The following is a 15,743-nucleotide window of genomic DNA, read 5'->3' on the forward strand; positions in this document are numbered from 1 at the left end:
CAGACGTAACTAGATGGCGTTGAGCCTTAGTCGAGTCCATGTCAAATTCAAGGAGAGGTCACTACCGAGCTGGGCCCGATGGGGAGGTGGGCGGGGAGGGGGGGGGGAGGGGGCGGGTGGCGAGGTCACGGTGCGGGTGACCTGTCAAACAGCCTCGGCGCGGTAGGGCACTGCCGTAGGCAAATGGCGCACTCCAGTGTTGTTCCATATCGCGGTGGTGGGCCGGGCGGCCGGTTAGCTTGGCAGCTTGGAAGGAAAGGATAATGAGGCATGGTTTTGCTTTGGCCGGTTCACCTACTCTTACTTATGATGCACCCAGAGTAATGCAAATGTGGCGTTGATAATGCAGCTGGCAATGGAATGCTAGCGAATGCTCCGAGCGCCTCTAGCTATAAGGATTAAGATTATTTATTTTTCCTGAAATTTTCATTGAATATAATTCAAGCACTAGAGAGATCGTACTCGTTCGCCAGTTTTTTGACCGGCTGGCGTTTCTTGCGTAGAGCGCCCTTGGGCAAGTATTTAGGTATAACGCAGGTGATTTTTTTGCTGGTAAGACGCCTTTAGGGTCAAATCAAGCAGTGGCAGCGGAACACCTTTAATGAAGTGGGGGCACTGCCGACTTCTGGGGTCCCATTCTTTCCATGCAACTCCCATAGGGCTAATGTTAAAATGCGGGCACGGTGCCCCGATGCCCCCCCCCCGTTCCGCCACCACATGAAATCAAGTCGCTAAGAGACGATGAGGAAAAGTGGACGAACGCCACCTTTCTGTGCATGAAGTCTCGAGTTATAAAAAGCTAAAAGTTATTTTACGTGTAAGCTAAAAAACAATAAGATCAGTTAATAAAATATTTGACCCGAAATTAACTTCTGTTTTGTCTGACCATGATTGCATGTATGACCCCGGTCCAGCCTGGTTCAACTCGGCTCAACCTGGTTCGGCTCCCCCTTTTTTAATATAAATTTGGCCCGAACCTTTTGAATGGAAGGAATCACAAGGACAGAGTCCCCGCTAAGCTGAGCTTGTTAAGCGTTGAAACCTGCCATCTACCCTCCGATCAAGCAATTCCTGGTCTATTGTAGACTATGGTTTTGAGGTTTAGTCTATGGCAAAATGGTCTATGGTTTAGAGTCCAAATTTTAACGTGCGCACATAGCCGCGCACGGCCGGTCCCCTCGCTGACTTCGCCTGGCAGCGGCCTGCCACCAACCACAACCATACCCGTCAGGAGGCTAAAAAACGTCAAGCACACGTCGTGTTTCGAACCCGGACTTTTGCAAGCGGGCGTGCGCCTTCACCACATGGCACATGGAGTCCAACGCTCTACCGACCGAGCTACCGGGAGTCCGGGACGGACATTTACCTTGGGGTTTCGCCTCGTGACATTGGCAGACGTCAGACACTTTGGCCAAACTTTAGCCGAAACACTGAGCAAGCTGCGCAGGGCGATAGGTGCTCGTAGCGTTGAGGTTGGGTAACCTGTGAGCTGAACGCTATGTCGTGAGTTCGAGTCCCACTCCCGGGTCTGGTTTTATCTAGACACAACCAAAACCTTTCCTTCTACTGCAACACAGCTAAGCAAGATGACATCTTTCCCCAATATCTTTCCCCAATATCCTCCCCAAAAGTCAAAATTATCGACCCGATAAAACCCACCAAAACTGAACGTGCCAAATGAAAAATATCTAACTCAAATAACAGTTTAGAAAAGCCTTATCATATGCATCATGAAAAGCATCATGCAACTATCGACTGAAAAGTTGCATGCTATGAATACGCCCTAGATTTCAATTATCACCATGTTCAACATTTTGGCTGGATGGAACTGACGCTGCCTCTGGCTTGCCCGTTTGTTTGAGATAATGATTCCCTTCAGTCGCGTTCTTGCCGGTTCCACATGAACAGGATACCACCATACCGGAGTGAACGCACCCGCAACCATCATCCCCTCCCCTCAGCAGGGTTGTGCTTGACTCATGAGTCGAGTCAGAAATTTGACTCAACTCTGACTCAAATGAGTCAGATTTGAGTCGAGTCGGATAAAAGGTTGAGCTGTTGAGTTGAGTCAGAGTTGAGTCGGACAAAAATATTAAGGTGTTGAGTTGAGTCAGAGTTGAGTCAGTAAAATAACTTTTGACATTGAGTTGAGTCAAGAACATTTAGGAACATGAGTCAGCTGACTCAACTTTTTAGAAACAATATATAGTATAAGTTTTTCATTCTCCCCCCGCTTAACAACTTACGCCTGGTCCTGCTGCCGGATTTTTTCACCCCCCCCCCCGCTCAACAACTTTTTTATCTGAGTCAATTTTGAGTCAACACACTTGACTCAACAAAAAATTTGAGTCAAGTTTGAGTCAACTCATATTTTCATTGAGCCGCTTGAGTCATGAGTCGAGTCAAGGAAAAAAATCAGCTCCTTGTTTGAGTCAGAGTTGAGTCAGGGCATTCTGAAGTTGAATGATGAGTCGAGTCGGCAAATTTTTTTGAGTCGAGCACAACCCTGCCCCTCAGCCTCGGCGCAGTGGCGGGCGGCCCTGGGCGGCCCACTCCCGGCGCTACGCACGCCCCATGCGCCGTGATAACGCGTCACTCCCCCTCCCTCCTTCCCCCACAATGACCGGTGACCTCACTTCCCTCGGGATTTGGACTCGCCCTACCCCGACCGTAGCGCCACGTGGTGGCTCTGGAGATCTTAAATAGACCCACTGTACGTGTTTGGCTCAAAAAGTTCAATTTAAGAAATGCAAGTATCATGGTCGTGAAGTAGGGGAAGTTGGGGGAACGCCGAAGACTTTTTTTCTGACGCCCGTAGCACGCAAGGTAGACAATATAAGCTATTCTTGTTGGCGTCATTCGAGAGGCCAGTCTTTTGCCTTTCAAACATACCAGGCGCATTTGATGAATTCGCATACCGTTAAGCGCACAAACTAAAAATATCAAAGAAGTGACTTTTTCGGCGTTGCCCCGGACTGCGGGGAAAGCCGAAAATGGGAGAAATGATCTACGGGGAATGCCGACATTGATGTTTTGCCATTTTATCTCAAACTTTATCCAGAATTGATCAAAGCTGACACGCGTTTTAAGAGCTTGAGGACGCGGTGCACACTGGAAGTTATAATTGTGTGATATAATAAGAACATGCCAGGTAAATCATTCCTTATAGGTAACAGGCCGTTGTGTCGGTTGAAAGTGTAATTTGTGTGACTAAAAATACGCGTTGCTATTCTACAGCAGTAAAGTCCACGTAGCGTGCTTTTAACACGTGCGTAATCGCACGTTTTCGGCATTACCCCAGCCTGCCATACTTTCATTTGCAGGCCCATAACTTTTCAACGTGCTGTATAAATTTCAAATAGGCAGCACACTTATGCAAAGACATGCTAAAGATTACTTGACCGAATTGGCCAGACAAACGGTAGCATAATGAGTAAGAAATGCGGCTTCAAAGGCGCATGTAGTACAAGGGAAACGTACCTTGAAAACGCTCTTGGCGCCCTCACAGTCGAAGTATTCCGAATGACGACTTGTAACAAACATGCGATAATTGTAGTCACTTAAGCTTCAGAGCATCACTGACAGGTGGCATCCATGTCTTACGGTTTTCGAAATATCTCGAATTTCGGCTTTGCCCCAACTCCGGCATTGCCCCAACTTCCCCTAGTCACGAGAAATTGCCAAGATTCAGTTCAAGATTTTGGAATATGCGGAGCAATAATCAAAAATCGAAGATAGCCATTTGATTGTTCATGGTATTGGCAGTCTAATGGCGTTTATGGCATGTCTGTATGTCTATTCTGTGATATTATATGATTTTTTGAACATATGCCGTTTTTGGTCGAAAACTCAGAAATCATGACGTCACTAAAACATCGATATTTCAAAAAAATTCCGACCGATTTTTTTTTTTAACTTCGTCACAATAAACTTCAATCAATTCCCTACAGGTATCAAAAATTTGGCGCGCCTGCGGCGCGCCGTTTTTATGCTATGGCCCGCCGAAAAAAGTGGGGGCGTTTAACGCCCCCCCCCCCGCAGCTCGCGGGATAAGATGGCATCACCTGCCAGGTCAAGTCATGACGGAAACGGAAATTCCCATAAGCAAATAATGTAGCCACCAAAACCATGATGGGAATCTGATAGCCTGATGGACTATATAACAAATAAAGTGAGGGTCAGAAAAGTGTATCAGACACTCCGATAGCAGGTACGGATATTTCCGGACAAAACTTAAATATAGTTGGCACTTGGCAGCCTTGTTCGACTCCTAGGAGGATCTGTTACTTCCAGCTTCCGGCCGGCTCGTGGTAACCGCGCACGGCCAGCGCCGGCGACCTGAAGTAAAAACAAAAATGCCCCTCATTTTCGATGTAGCAGGCTGAAGCAGCTAAATTATACATTTTCTGAAAGGCAATTGATCGGTAAAGACCATATTGATAAAAGAAGAGCGCAACCTAGCGGGACGTTTCATATCGGCATTCTAGAATGTTTATAACAGTAAAATTAACTCACAATTTTAAAAGCACCTACAAACTTAACATTTGAAGCGTATTTATATATTCCGTTATAAGTTTTTCTTTCCATCGTGAAGCCCATGGTCTAAACATTTCTTGTTTCATGGTCTAAAGGTTAGACTCCGAAAATATTGATAAAGCCGTCTAATATACATTTTTTCTTACCTACATTAGCTGCTACTTTTCTCCGTACGAAAACGGGTCTACGATGCTTGTCACAGAACTTTGTATTTGGGCTGATGTGGCGCGGACGCTATACACCATGGACGAAAAATATTTGCAGATTCGTGGTCCATGGAATTGGACATTTCTGAACTACGTGGAACAGTCTAACTCAGTTTGGGAAAGGGCGGCAAATCCACCAGTGTCGCGCTAATTCCGGCCGCGGTCCCATCGTCCAATGGGCGGCCCGTCTTTTTCAAGTTCAACCCTCACTGTAACCATCCTGTTGAACACATTTACAATGTTTGCTAGGTTAACCACTCAAAAACTGGTTGGTTCACATATGATTTAACCCTCGCCCGTATTGGTGTTTTGCCAGCGTCTAACGTATCGTGCGTTGTTACTAACGTCACGATTTATATTTGACCTGAGGTCAAATCTAACAACAACACTCGGAAAGGCCTTTGAAAGAGCTGTTGAATGCGCTTTCTGTGGCGCTGTAGCTCTATTGGTTCCCGAGTTATGCGTTGAGTGTTTGGGAAAATGTTGAAATAGGCAACATTTTACCTTTGATGACCTCTGGTGACGTGACCTTTGACCCAGGAGCCGAGTTAGACGGGGACGTGAAAACGCCTCCCCCCAGCACGACACGGAAAACTTAGGCCACCAGCACGGCGTGGGTTAAGTTCGACCCTCGATGTAAACAACACAGCACGATATTTGCTAGCTGAATTACTGAGAAAACTGGTTAGCGTACATTGTATTGAAGATATTTATATTTTCCAAATGTGCTTTAACCCGCGCCCCGCTGGGGGTCCTGGATTTCCACGCCCTGCGGGGGGGGGGGGGGTGTTGAACACCCACTTCTAACTCGACTCCTGGGCCACGTAGCGATTCGCGGAAGGCGGCGTTCGAAAGAGCGCCAAAAATAATAACGAAATCACTTCGGTCACTTTTTTGGTTAGGCTTAAGGTCAGGTCACCACTCACCAGTGGTCAAAGGCAAAATTTCGCCGATTTTCAGGTCAAATGTCGACAGTTTCCAAGAAGCCAACGCATAACTCGGGAACCGATATAGCTACAGCGCCGCGGAAAAGCGACTTCGATAGCCCTATTAACGCCCTTTCTGAATAATTCTCTCAGATTTGACCTAGCGCCAACGGTTTTGCCTGCAGGGGGCAAAAACTGCCAAAATAAACGATTTTTTTGGAAAGTGTTTCTGCAATAACTTTTGACTGAAGCCTTGCACGAGCTTACTTTTACCAACATGACCTGACCGGAAAGGGTCATGTTGCATATCAGTCGATCCGTATCGTCGAGCTGAACACATCCAAAGCGTTTTCATCGCTCTAGCATGCCTCTATCAAAAGGTATTCGCGAAAAACTGTTAGATACTATTCGTGACCTGAGATGACCTCAGGGGCATAAACAGGGGTCTCGGATACTATTTTCATGTTCAATGTGTCTTAGTTTCTTGTAATTCAGTGTTTGGGAGTGTTTATAATGGCTTTGGTCCAAAAGAGGCGCCTTTCAATTTTCTTCCATTGACTTATAATGGGGAGGTCGCAAAATTGACCTGACCTTTGGTCATCGATATCAAAACTCTGAGATATGCAGAGTTTATCTCAGTAGGTACAGTTTACAGCGCGGAGCGCCGCCGTTTTTGGCACACCTTATAATACATCAATTCTACACATGTTTTAAAAATTTCAGACCAAGGTCATTTAAAGTCAGGTCACCAGGTCACTTGAAGTGATCTCACCTCATGCAAAGTTTCAATGTCCGCCATAGCTACACCAAGTGACCAAGCTACATCGAAAGTTTCAATGATTGCTAAGAGCAATAGTATGTACAAAATGTATTATAAGGTGTGCCAAAAACGGCGGCGCTCCGCGCCGCCGTTTTTGAGATATTTGTGAAAAAACACAGGGGGGTGTGGTGTGTTCAAACACCCCCCCCCCCCCAGCAGGGCGCGGGTTAAACACCGAGGATGTACCGTTATGTTAAACGCCATGCGATTGACTAACCGGCGCCGGGCCGGTGCTCGGCTCCACCTGCACTGGGGGGAGGGGGTGTTGGAACACCCCCCCCCTTCTCACTCGGCTCCTGGGCCACGTAGCGACACGCCGTAGACGGCGTTCGAAAGAGCGGCAGAAGTAATGAAGAAATTATATCGGCCACATTTTAGGTCAGCTCAAAGGTCAGGTCAACAGAGGTCACCAAAGGTAAAATTTCGCCACTTTCCAGGTCAAACTTCGATAATTTCGACAAACCGGCGCATAGATTAGGAGCGGTTTAGCGTGCAGGGGCCAAAAACTGCCAGAATAAGTAGATGGTTTTTGCGGGAACTGTTTTTCTGCAATACCTTTTGACTCAAAACATGCACGAGCTTTTTTCAGCAGCATCGTGTTCCTCTCGCCAAGGCGACGCATCGAAAGAACTATAAGTTGACCTCAAAAGTTCAACTTGAAAAATTTACTTTAGGTCAAGGTCATGACCTCATGACAAGGTCATGACCTCAGGTCAATGTCATGACCTGACCAGAAAAGGTCATGCTGCATCAGTCGATCCGTATTGTCGAGCCAAACACATACATATAAGGTTTTTTCATCGCTCTAGCATGTCTCTGTCAAAAGTTATTTGCGAAAAACTGTAGGATACCATTCGTGACCTGAGATGACCTCAGGGACATAAAGAGGGGTCACGGGTACCATTTTCCGGTTCAGTTTGTCATGTCTACTTGTAATTCGATATTTGAAAGTGATTAGAATGACGTTCGGCCAAAAGAGGCGCCTTTCAATTTTCTCCCATTAACTTATAATGGAGAGGTCGCAAAATTGAACTGACCTTAGGTCACCGATATCGAAATTCCGAGAGATACATTTTGTGTATCATTATTATAATTATTGTATACATTATGTGTATTGTGTATACTGTTGTTTTATCAGTTGCTCAAAGTTTCAAAGTGATCAGTCACTCGGTGTAGCTGTGACAGGCATTGAAACTTTTCATGTAGTAAGGTCACTTGACGTGATATGGTGACCTGACCTTGGATGACTTTGGTCTGAAGTTTTCACAGAATGTGTAGAAAAGATGTATGATAACCCGCGCCCCGCTGGGCTATTCAGCCATACGCGCCCTGCTTGGGGGGGGGGGGGCAGATTCTGCCCCCCTGTCTAACTTCCGAACCGATGGTCGTAGAAAGACGGGGAAAACGGCAATCAAAAGCTCTCAACAAGGCGGATCTTAAGAGCCCAAATTTTTTTGCTTAAGTAGGTCAGAGGTCAGGTCAAGGTCAGGTCAAGGGTACAAAATGCAAGTTTCTACAGTATCGGCCTTGCACCGTAGTTGCCGAAGAATGGACTGAGACTGATTGCCCAAAACGTGTTCTTAGACTACCAAGACAATATTCGTTGCATACAATGTCATTCAAAGGTCAAGGTCAAGGTCAGGTCAGGTCAGGTCAGGTCACCAAAAACAAAATATAGAAAAGGGCATGTGCGACACATGTTTTATGGGTTATTTTACTCATAGAATTCAATAGGCACACTCAATAAGTGATATGAACCACCTCTGGGTGAATTTCAGGTCGAGGTCAGGTCAAGGTCAGGTCAAGTGAGGTCAAATTTTGAAGTTGGTTGTTAAGACCTAAAAAGGTGTCTATCTGATGCAGTTTTTCACGGCGAGTCGAATGGTGCTATTTTTGTTTCCGTACGAGGTCTAGAACTTCCAAAAAAATCATTTTTCAAATTTTTTGTGTGTCGTGACGTCATAAAATTTTGAATTACTCCCACATTTTTGAACCGATTCTTCTAAATATTGGTATGTAGGTGCACATAGACCACTTCTCTGACATATATTCCGGTTTTTTCGATACACTCAAAATTTTGGATTTTATAACTATTTTCCCAAAAAGTCAGTTTTTTTAGAAAAAAAATTGGGCCCAAATCCAAAATTTTCAAAAAACCGAGATAGCCATTTGATAGACAAAGTAGAATCACGTATAACGTTTTTTGTTACGTCTTGATTCGTTCAAAAATGAAGATGTTAGCGGCGTTTGAAATTTTGCCGTTTTTGAGGCGAAAATGGCGAACATGACGTCACTAAAACGTCAATTTCCCAAAAATTTTCCGACGGATTTTGCTCAAATTTTCAGGGAACGTGTCAAATTGATTTATGATAAGGTACTGAAAGTTTGACGTAGCTGGCATAACGCGTTTAGAAGTTATTGGCGAGAAACGGGAGGGGGGCAGATTCTGCCCCCCCCCCCAGCGGGGCACGGGTTAAGATGTGCAAAACACGGCGGCACTCTGAGCCGCCGTTTTTTTAGATATTCGCGAGAAACCGGAGGGGTTGTTCAAACAGTCCCCCCCCCCCCCGCAGTGCGTGGGTAGGGCTATGTGACCAAGGATGAAGGTGTTACATACCTATGCACGTTTGCCTCATTTACCTACATATGCACACCCGCCAATATAATAGATTTCTCACGGTCTTGATGCCCGCTTCTCCTCGTCGCCTGCTCGGCACCGGTCCACGCGGCACCCGCAGCGTCTATAGTCGGCCGGTGCAGCGTTCAGAGGTATCGTGTTCCCGCTTGCTCGGAACCATTCCCCTCGGCACCCTCCGACCGCCCGCAGCGTCGATAGCCGGCCGGTGCAGCGTCCAGAGGTATCGTGTTTCTAAGGGACTTAGTGGCATTCCACTCTATTTCCTGGTGGCTTCCAAAAAAACCACTGCCACAGCACCATTACCCCATCTGGTGGCTGACTTGTTACATATCAATTCATCCGGCGTCAACCAGAGGCATTTTGTACCTTCCGATTTTAGACGATGCGATTTTGTATGATACGATCATCTCGTTTTGTAGGTTGCAATTTTGTATGATACGCGTTTGTTTGATCTGCAATTGTACGTTCCAATTTTGTACGTTCTGATCATTGTTTGATTTGCCATTGTACGCTTTACCCATTGGACGGTAAACTTTTGTACGTTGGGATTTTGTACGCTGCGCTTTTGTACGTTTGGGCTGTCCCCTACCTGGCCTGTTTTGTAGGTTTTGCGCGTTGTATGTTGCGATTTTGTATGTTTTGAGGATTGTACGCTGCGCTTTTGTATGCTTTGATAGCCACCCCATGAGATAAAGGAGCCTGTCCAGCCCGGAGGGGGTGGCGGAGTGGAGGAGAAGGATTTCAGTATCCTGAGGATAGAAGTACAGAACGGTGTCAGGTCAAGATCACGGAACACCCTAAGTACCGAGACTCTGATCCTAGAAGTGTGAAGTGAGTCTCCCAGTCTCCTTCCCACATACCGTGGCTCTCCTGTTAGTCTCCCCCACCTACCGTGGCTCTCCTGTTTGGAGAAGACCAGCGAGAGCCGCTCCAGTAGCGAACGCTCGTTCCCGGAGGCTGTCCCGTTGACTGCCGGCTGGTCGGTGGCGCGAGGCACGGCCAGACTCTGAGCGCGAGGAGGCTGCCACGACTCGGCCGGCGACGGCTGCACGTCCAGGGAGGCGCCTGGGGGAGGAAGGAGGAGGGCGCGTGATGGGATGAAACCTATAAGAAAGTCAGAGGGACGATGCGTGGTGCCATGAAACTTGCACAAAGTGATACTAAAACTTTAAACCCTACACCTAAAACAATACCACCATACAAAGTATTGTCATGACTTAGTTAGTTTAACATTCAATATTCTCTATAGACGTGACACAGTACGGGGCAGTGCATTTCCCACCACACAATATGTCCTGCCTATCTCACTCACTGTGGAGGAACGGCGGCGCGGCCTGTCTGCCCGCGGTGGTAGCGGCGGCGGTGGCTGCCGGCGGATGGGACGCGGCGACAGGTGGATGACACGCGGTGGCCGGCGGATGGGTCGCAGCGGACACCACAGTCGGCTGAAACATCTCCAGCTCGGCAGTCTCCTCCATCACACTGTTAGGCACAGAGCAGAGGTCAGTCCAACGCATCAGAAAGCCGAGCACTGTTAGCACTATTGGAATAAGGAAAGACTAGGCGATGGGGAAGTCTGGGAGAACGACAAAGATAAATAGGAATACAGGCCATAACAAAATAAGAAAAAAGACGGGAACACAGCATCCCATAATTGCATTTAAGCACCATGCAAGGAGCGCATATATCACAGACGGCTGTGGCGAGGCGACTATTGAATAACCACCACGGTCAGTACTGTTCAATTGGTCAAGGTTCAATCTGAGCCGCAGCGAGTTGCTTACCTGAAATCCGCCGTCTGTGCCTGGTGACAGACCACCTCAGTCGGCTGAACCACCGTGGCCATCTCTGAGGGGGCCACAGAAGCGGTGACTAGGTCCGAGTTCACAGTGGCCACCTCCGGCGTCAGAGACGTCAGCTGCACGGAACAGCGGTACTAGTCAGGCCGAAGGTAGGAGGTCAGCAGCACGGTACTGCAGCGACAGGACGCGGGTCAGATACATCAGCTACACGGCACAGCGGTTCTGATCAAAAGGCACAGCGGTATGACATGGGTCAGCGTACGGACTGCATACTAACTCGGACGTACAAACAGACGGACAGAGTGACAGCCAGCTAGACGGACGGATAGACGGCCGGATTAAGTGCACAGCACGACCTCACCTCGCTGGTGACACAGACCGACTGTGCCATCTCGGCCACCCCGAGTCCGGTGAAGGGGCAGCTGTCCACCTGGACGGGCTGCACCGCCTGCACGGGCGTCATCTCCTCCAGTGCGTCCAGCTCGACCAAGGAGTCCTGGGGACGGCAGACATGACAACACTGTCACGGGAGGGTCAACTCCAATGCGAACGAAATGGTTAAAGGGCGTCCAGCCCACACGAGCGTCAGGGAGACATCTCGCACACTACTGACCACGGTCTGTAACTTCTTACCATACCTTGAGCTGAAACAGGTCGAGGAAAGGCATTCTATATATACGGCGGAATTATGACTCATGTAGTGCCAGTCATGGTGTTGGGACTTACACAGAAGCTCTGATGTGACGAGGGCGTCTTGGGAGACTCTGGAATGGCCTCCAGCTCAGGCTCAATGTCGTTATCTTCGCTGCCGTAACTGAAAACGAACATCATCGGATGTCAGCCTCGCTTATTCTTCGGAAACCAGCAATCGTGGCAAAATGTTGCGGACTGTAGAGAATATTCGTTACAAAATGTATGAAAGTGGTTAAACATGGGGTGATACGAAATGGGCCGTGGACTTCCTGAGACATAGTTGAGACATAAGGATGTCAAGTCCCGATCATCTACGAAACGGCACGTTTTCCCCACTACTCTGAATGTAGCCCACTAGTCCGAAACTGCCTGTCCCTCCCCGTCACAAGGCAAACCCATCCGTTCGTCACTCTTCCCAGCTCACCGGAATAGTCAGCCCACCCGTTTGACTCAGCACGCTCCCCGCTTACCAGGCGGTCGGGTCGGGTCGGCCGCGGCGCCAGTCCTCCCCACCGACACTGAAGGACGGTGGTCCGGGCGCCGAGGGAGGCGGCGGCGGCTGCGGCACCAGCTCAGGAGCCAGTGTCGGTCGAGGGGTCACCGGTGGGGTCTGTTCAGCGGGGCCGGGAGGCGAGCCACCGACGCCGCTCGGCTGCAGGGAGCCTGTGGACACATGCGGCCGGTGGAGATGAGAATGCAGCCACCAAGAGAGTTCGATGATAAAATGTTCAGCTAACTCATTGAATTGAAGCCGAAACATAAAATCACATTGATGATATAATAGAGCTTGCAGGCTCATCGCAGCTCTAGGCAGTCCACACTCATAATTCACGGCTTTTAAATATACGCAAATAGTGGAGCAAAAACTCAGCATCCTCGCTACATAGCCATTGGGTTTAAATACAAGTTTCCGAGCCAAACTAAGGTCACCACATTTTGAAATCCCATTACCATTCATCACTACACCGTCATCCAAAGCCATCTTCAAACCACACCGTACCCACCTATTCTGCTGAGCGGGGCGGCGGCGGCTGCGGCGGCGGCCGGCGTCTCAGCCGGCGGTCGGCAGAGGTGTAGCGTGTTGAGCACTATCTGACAGAGCGCCAGCAGAGGCACGCTGAGTCCCGGGTCGCCGTACTGGTACTGTAACGAGTCCGAGCAGCGAGCCTTCTGTTGGTGTGCCGCAACGCCGAAAAGATGGCGGAGGCGACGATTATGGTGGCGGCGGAGAGAAAAGCGGAGCCAAGACGACGACGTGCGATGCAGAAGCGATGTACACCCATTGTCCGATGGTGCGGTGGCAGCAGACGATGGGGTAGGTAGGCCAGCGGCAGCCGGGGAAGCAGTAGCAGTTGAAGCAGTAGCAGCGGTCGGGGTAGCAGTAATTGCAGCAGCGGCAGCACAGCCGTGGTAGCGGTAGCAGCCGAGGTTGGAGCATTCCAGAACGGCGGCGACAGAAGTGGCGGCGTGGACAGTCGGAGCGGTCGCAAGCGGAAAAACAACATGTAACGACACGTAATTAGCACAGGCGGGCGACAACGTGGCGACCAAAAGCGGACGCGGAGGCTGCAGCACCTGACGTCTTCAATCAGAGCTCAGCGTTCGGCAAAAACAAAGCTGCTCCCGTTCAGTATTGACGGGTAGATATAAAGCAAAAAATATGCTGCACAAGCACAGACCGCAAGAGAAAATGGTCTTGGAGAGAAAATAGCTCACATAAATGCTTAGAGTAATGCCATGTCACAATACATAGAGTAAAAAACAAACATACAATATCGACGCCATACACAAGAAGTCAAACAAGTCAGGCAGGCCGATATAAACAACAACGATACAAATATCTCACAAAAAGACGAGTTACATGCAGCAACAGCAGATGTCTCTGTTTCAAGCGCTGATAGTAACAAACCAGCTGGCTGGCAGGTTTCAAACACCCCCTTATGATAAAAAACAGCTAATTGGACTCGAGGGCAAATTTTAGTTTGATCGACACGGCAAATGATTTAAACTAGAGTGTAAAAACCTTAAACGCCCTGAAATAGCCATGATTTTGGCTTCCACAAGAATGTAAAATTAATACCACACTATTTAATACCATCGTCTACTTTTGCAACATATTCTTTATATAGCCCGCAAAATCAGTCCTACCTTCATCCATTTACTATAGCCTAAATCAATGCCCTCCTCATGCAGTCTAAAATAGGAGAGATCTGCAGTCTGCACCCCATCCCTACTGTCCGCCGCACCTTGTACAGAATGGTGAGCAGGGCGGCGAGCCAGTCGTGTCTCTGGCGCTCCTCCAGGTGCCAGAGGCTGTAGCTGGGCCGACCGGGCGCCACGGCCGCCTGCCGGGACGGTGCCGCCGCGTACAGAAGGATGGGCAGACAGAGCGGTACCAGAGCGCCGCCCAGCGGGAAGTTGTAGTCGAGCACGTGCGTCAGCTGAGACAGGAACGCGTTGAACGACGCCTTCGATCTGTGGGCGGCGATGTGGTGGCGGTCAGCGGGGGGAACGGTGTGGGGTCTTACACGTACGGCGTGTCTCCGACCAAGATCGTCCAGCTAGGGCTGCGGAGTCGGAGTCAGAGTCACCGAAAATCCATAGACTCCGCAGACCTTCCAGGGCTGAAGAATAGGAGTCGGAGTCGGAGTCGGACAGAATGGACAGTTTTGCCCAGATTCGGATTGGGGTTCGATTTTTTGAAAGCTGGAATCGGAATCGGAGTCGGACTCTGAGTCATTGAAGATCCATCAACTCCGCGGCCCTGCGTCCTGCATTGTGTTCGTAGAGACAAGCTAGACAGCCTTGGTAAAAGAACTGAGAACACCAAAAGGCGTACTAGCAAATCCGATTCTACCGTCACCACTCACCAAGCATTCCCCATCTTCTCCTGCAGGTTCGGCGACTCACCTAAGCCGCGCCGGCGACATGAAGAAGGTCTTGTCGGTCTGGTTAAACCCAAGGCTCATGGCCAGGTGACGGAGGGCCATCTGTTGGCTGCGGCACTGCTGCTTGTCGTCACCGGGTGGCGCCTGCAGAGCAAGCCGAAACGTCAGCGGGAGGACGGTCAACATGACGCTGACGGTGGCGGTTGGATGAACAACGGGCAATGTATAAACAGGATTTGGTATCCACATTTAGGACTCTCTCATGACCCAACTATGCCAGCGATGGCCTGGTCGGTTAGTTGACCAAATTCACCACTTAATGTAGTCACGAAACACCAGCGGTTCTGAAAAGCACACGAAGCTCGGCCTATTCGCGGGCGATTCGCAATGACACGCCTGTCGATCCTACCTGGTCGGGCCGCGCCATGAACTTCATCAGCAGGTCGACCAGCAGGTGGGTGGTCTCCCTGTCCCCCTGGTCGCTGTCCATGTTGCGGTAGACGAGGGGCAGCGAGTCCCAGGCGCCTGCCGCCGGCGCCGACGACTTGCTGTTCTCTGAGCGTGCAGAAACGTATACAGAGGGAAATTGAGACAAAATGGACGTCAAAAAGCATTATAAGGTAGAATCTTTCTCAGTTTACATGAATACAATTTGGCGTAAGAAAGAAGGCGATGGGCACATTGGATTGCACATTGGTGCCAATTGCACATTGGAACATTCTGGATGGTCACTCTTTTGATAAAACGCTGAGTATATCGACCCTCAAATGTTCAAAGAGTTGTGCATTTCCCACAAGGGAAATAAAACAAATAATTAAACCTGGGGCACTGGAAACATAGATAGCTTGATAACTTTCATCTCACTCACCCGGCGCATGATTCATCTGCGAAATGCCGAAACGAGACGCCTTTCTGTTCAGTGCCGGGGCCGAGGCCTGGCGCGGATAGGTGTGCTTCAAAATGTCTGCAATACAACGAAATAGCATTAAAGCCGGTGAAATGACAAGTTGTGGCAAAGTTACGTGTACGTGTACGTAAGAGGTGAGAAAAACACAAGGAGATGCTGTTTTTTTTTTTGTCTACGTATCAGCCTGGATATCGAAGTTACAATCGATAATATGAGATAAGCTCATCTTAAGACTCATCTTAAGCTCATCACATACTTATAAACTTCAATAAAGAAAACGTGACAATATCAATCGTACAAAACACAACACATGGAGACAAAACACAA

General features: G+C 48.8%; 1 protein-coding gene across 1 annotated transcript in view; it reads right to left on the reverse strand.

The window, feature by feature from the left end:
• The window catches only part of LOC122387527 (protein unc-79 homolog), a 48,356-nt gene that overhangs the window by 12,895 nt on the left and 19,718 nt on the right, over positions 1–15,743 (reverse strand). The window contains exons 28-38 of the mRNA XM_043377791.1: positions 15,378–15,473; positions 14,919–15,064; positions 14,532–14,653; positions 13,868–14,096; positions 12,626–13,187; positions 12,092–12,284; positions 11,655–11,742; positions 11,290–11,424; positions 10,911–11,044; positions 10,439–10,608; positions 10,018–10,191 (exon numbers count right to left, since the gene is read on the reverse strand). Of these exons, the coding sequence (XP_043233726.1) occupies positions 10,018–10,191; positions 10,439–10,608; positions 10,911–11,044; positions 11,290–11,424; positions 11,655–11,742; positions 12,092–12,284; positions 12,626–13,187; positions 13,868–14,096; positions 14,532–14,653; positions 14,919–15,064; positions 15,378–15,473 (2,049 nt within the window). The remainder of the gene's footprint in view (positions 1–10,017; positions 10,192–10,438; positions 10,609–10,910; positions 11,045–11,289; positions 11,425–11,654; positions 11,743–12,091; positions 12,285–12,625; positions 13,188–13,867; positions 14,097–14,531; positions 14,654–14,918; positions 15,065–15,377; positions 15,474–15,743) is intronic.

Source organism: Amphibalanus amphitrite, unplaced genomic scaffold (genome assembly GCF_019059575.1).
Source record: "Amphibalanus amphitrite isolate SeventyFive unplaced genomic scaffold, NRLGWU_Aamphi_draft 000288F_arrow, whole genome shotgun sequence".
Classification (NCBI taxonomy): domain Eukaryota; kingdom Metazoa; phylum Arthropoda; class Thecostraca; order Balanomorpha; family Balanidae; genus Amphibalanus; species Amphibalanus amphitrite.